This window comes from Folsomia candida, unplaced genomic scaffold (assembly GCF_002217175.1).
Source record: "Folsomia candida strain VU population unplaced genomic scaffold, ASM221717v1 Fcan01_Sc030, whole genome shotgun sequence".
NCBI classification, from domain to species: Eukaryota; Metazoa; Arthropoda; class Collembola; order Entomobryomorpha; family Isotomidae; genus Folsomia; species Folsomia candida.
Window position 1 is genome coordinate 1,557,293 of NW_019091222.1, and position 3,409 is coordinate 1,560,701.

At 34.2% G+C, this 3,409-nt stretch overlaps 1 protein-coding gene across 3 annotated transcripts; it reads left to right on the plus strand.

Moving 5' to 3' along the window:
• Positions 1 to 436: 436 nt before the first annotated feature.
• On the plus strand, positions 437 to 1,844 carry LOC110860245. 3 transcript variants are annotated; one of them, XM_022109299.2, is made up of 4 exons: positions 437 to 569; positions 949 to 1,010; positions 1,093 to 1,481; positions 1,574 to 1,844. In XM_022109299.2, the coding sequence occupies exons 2-4, from the start codon at positions 982 to 984 to the stop codon at positions 1,774 to 1,776; spliced, it is 621 nt and encodes a 206-aa protein (XP_021964991.1). In that variant the 5' UTR covers positions 437 to 569; positions 949 to 981; the 3' UTR covers positions 1,777 to 1,844. The 3 variants fall into 3 exon arrangements, with proteins under 3 accessions (XP_021964991.1, XP_035715983.1, XP_021964990.1); XM_035860090.1 differs by lacking the exon at positions 949 to 1,010 and having other exon boundaries at positions 443 to 569; XM_022109298.2 differs by lacking the exon at positions 437 to 569 and having other exon boundaries at positions 863 to 1,010.
• Positions 1,845 to 3,409: the final 1,565 nt, after the last annotated feature.

Sequence of the window (3,409 nt, forward strand, 5' to 3'; positions counted from 1 at the left end):
TCTAGCCATGAGTAACCTCCAAACCAAATCTCAGCTCAATGAAAGGATTTTGGAAAATCGGTATGACCGACCCCATAGGATCCCCGAATTTTTCTAAATTTACTTCATAATCTTTCATTAGAGGCCATTAGGAACCTCTGTGCCAAATTTCATCATCCTAGCACAATTTTGAAATTTTGGTGCAGAATACCCCCACCACCTAAATGACCCCCAACGGTCAACCGCTTGACCGATTTGGCTCATCTTCGAACTCCCTTCCTAACTTTACCCCATATAGATACTGTGCAAATATCAAGCCATTCGGTTCAGCCGTTTTGGCTCTATCGTGTATCGGACGGACAGACGGATATGATGGTTACATAAACCCTGACTCGGGCTGAAAATAAAAATGTGGACGTCCGTCATGGATGTTGTTTTTGGACACGTAATCTTACCCTCATTTGCTGGAAAATGATAGAAGCAGGTTGGCCGGGAACAGTACATTAAAGTAATTCCAACATTTCAGCTCGGCACTTTCTTTTCTACAGGAAATTAAGGATTGCTGGGGAACACGCACATAAATAACTCAAGTAATTTGTTTAACTATTCATAATATTAAACCTAATGTAAATTTAAAATTATGAAGGAAACTCACTATTTTATCTTTTCTGTTTACCCAATCCTGTTACAAAAATCACCGTTCTATCGTTTTTTCGCAGAATTTTTTCATTTGTTTACCTAATTCAATAAAGTGACACTATTTTATGCAATAAAATGAAGCAACACTTTTTGATTGAAGGCATCACAAACCTTGATATGTACTTACGTATGTAAATATCTAAAATCAACCAGGCCAAATAAATATTTGACTTTATTTACATTTATCATTTGATTCCAAGTTTATTCAACCGTTGCCTTACTCGCCTTTTAGATTTACTGTGTAACGGATATTTTTAACATTTTCTTTAGAAATCTATCTTAAAATATTTTCCCATAAAAAATATGGCCAATTCCGTCAAGAGAAATCTGAGGTACATACAGAAATAAAAAAATAAAATCTAAATAAATTTCCGTTTCTGGTGTAAACTGTTTTACGATTTCCTTTTGTTTTAGAAAACAAAAGAACCAAACCATAAAAATTGATGGAGAAGAATACGACTACATGAATAGTAAAGAAGAATTAAAAGCTTCCGTCCAAGCTTTGAATAAATCCAATGAAAAAAACGTAGGCGAGGACTTGGCGAAACTCAACCAACAATTAAAGGAAATGAGCCTTGACGAATTTAAAGAGTTATACAACTGTATTCGGTTTCAAAACGGATTTACCAAAATCAGGCAACTTTACGGGGAAAATTGTTTGCCTGAACTTTCCCTGAAGGCCCAACAGCTCGAAAATATTTCTACCGAATTAGAGAAGCATCTTGGGTCTGAATTTCGCGATGTTGTCATAGCAACGGGATTCAAACTTTTGGAAGTTTGTAAAATTGGGATGGAATTTTTGGGTATTATTTCATTTTATTTAATAAACATCATAAACTTTCTTAAATCGTTCATCAATTCTTTAAAATTATTTCTTTCCTGTCTTGTTTTTAAGCCATGGTCATTATGAAGCTTCTCGATATTTTGATCGCCCATAAGAACCAAGTTTTGAACTTTGTTTCTCAAGCCGGGCTAGCAATCCTTCCGCGAATTGTCGCAAGATTTTCCGGTGAAAGTGCTAATGCTTCTGGACTTGAAATTTCTGCCAATGTCGCTTTGGACATATTCAAAATTTTAATTTCTACAATAAACCAATGAAACAAATTTTTGATATTATTTTTTAAAGAAATAAATTTGCGACAATGCTGATATGGCCATATTTAAAACTTATTATTCATTTTTACTGGTAAATAGATTAAAGTAGCAAGTTTTGGGAACTTTGGCATTCACTTTTTTTTACATAAAACACAAAAGTAAATATGTAGATTTTTATATTAGAATGGAAAAATTTTTATCAAGTTTTGTTTTTTCAGTTGATTTTTTTTGTGCATTCTATAATATTTTTAACTACAAGACCGCTTCCGTTACAAATACAAGATTTGATGAATTCATTGGAAATAAATTTTAATAATTTTTTAATAATTTCTTAACATTTTAAACCTGCTGGTTACACTTATCAATTGATATCAAAGATTATTACACTAATAATGGTTTTACCTTGGAAAAACCCCTTATACAACCATTCAAACAAAACCATACGTGTATCTTCTGATTATTCACATTTACGAATTCAATGAAAAAATAACATATGCAACATAGCTCATTTCAAAAATTAGTACGAGCTTATAAAAGTAGTATTTCAATTTTTAAAATACATATTTAACATATTTAAAAAGTGTCGTTATTTGAGCCATTTGACTAAAATAAGTACAAATTAATCGCGAAAGGTATACTTTAACGGCTGCGTCACATTTGAGGATGATAACCAACAGAATCCGTGCATTCAGGCCAACGGACACTGCGTTCTCCTTTACAGGATGACCAACTGTGTAGCAAAACATGGCTTCTTCATCATACACGAAACAGGAAACCATTCCTTCCAGGTACCTATTCGCTTGACTATTTTATTTTATCCAAAGTGTATCTAGTTATGTTACTAGGACCGGGTTCTTACCAAGGCAGAAAAAGAATATGGAGAACGTCGACTCGTGGAGTCACCGGTATCGGATGGACTTATTCGCTACCGATTTAGACATTCATTTGGATGGTTTTTGTGGCCATATTTCTCATATTTTCAGCCGTCGGGGGAGCATACCCTGGTTGAAATGACTATGCCGAATTCTGCAGGAATCACTTAATTGACTACTTACAATTATTTATGCATAAATTTTCAAGCGTAATTATGCAGAACGTGACGTCATACTCTGTCTACACCTCTCTGCATAAAATACTGTGTCTGATCATGTCTATCCTTCTTGTCGTGAATTTTCTGCAGGAAATTTAGCGCCGAATTCTGTCAAATGTTCGTGGCACAAATTTTCTGCAGATGTTTTTAGGTACATTATACGCATGCCAGTAGAGGTCTCTACTTTTGCCAGAATTCCTCACGTCTCAGATTTGACTGTTACGTGGGATGTTTAGTTGCGCTCGCACACAGCTCATCTTTAGTGTGGCTGCCTTCTTCAATCAACCGAGTGCTTCTTCATTCTTGACCAGGCAAAAATAACAATATTTCAATAATTATTGCCACATATTTGCCACATATTACGACATCCATTCCGTTTTGACAATGTGAAAAAGACCTCAACTTGAAATTTGTTTGATGTCCAATGCCAACAAAAATGTTGTTGCACATCGGTCATTTGATGTCGTGCGACGTAAAGCAAACATCAGTAAGTAAATAAATAATTATGCGTAATAATAATTATTAGTAAATATAGAAGAATTTAAA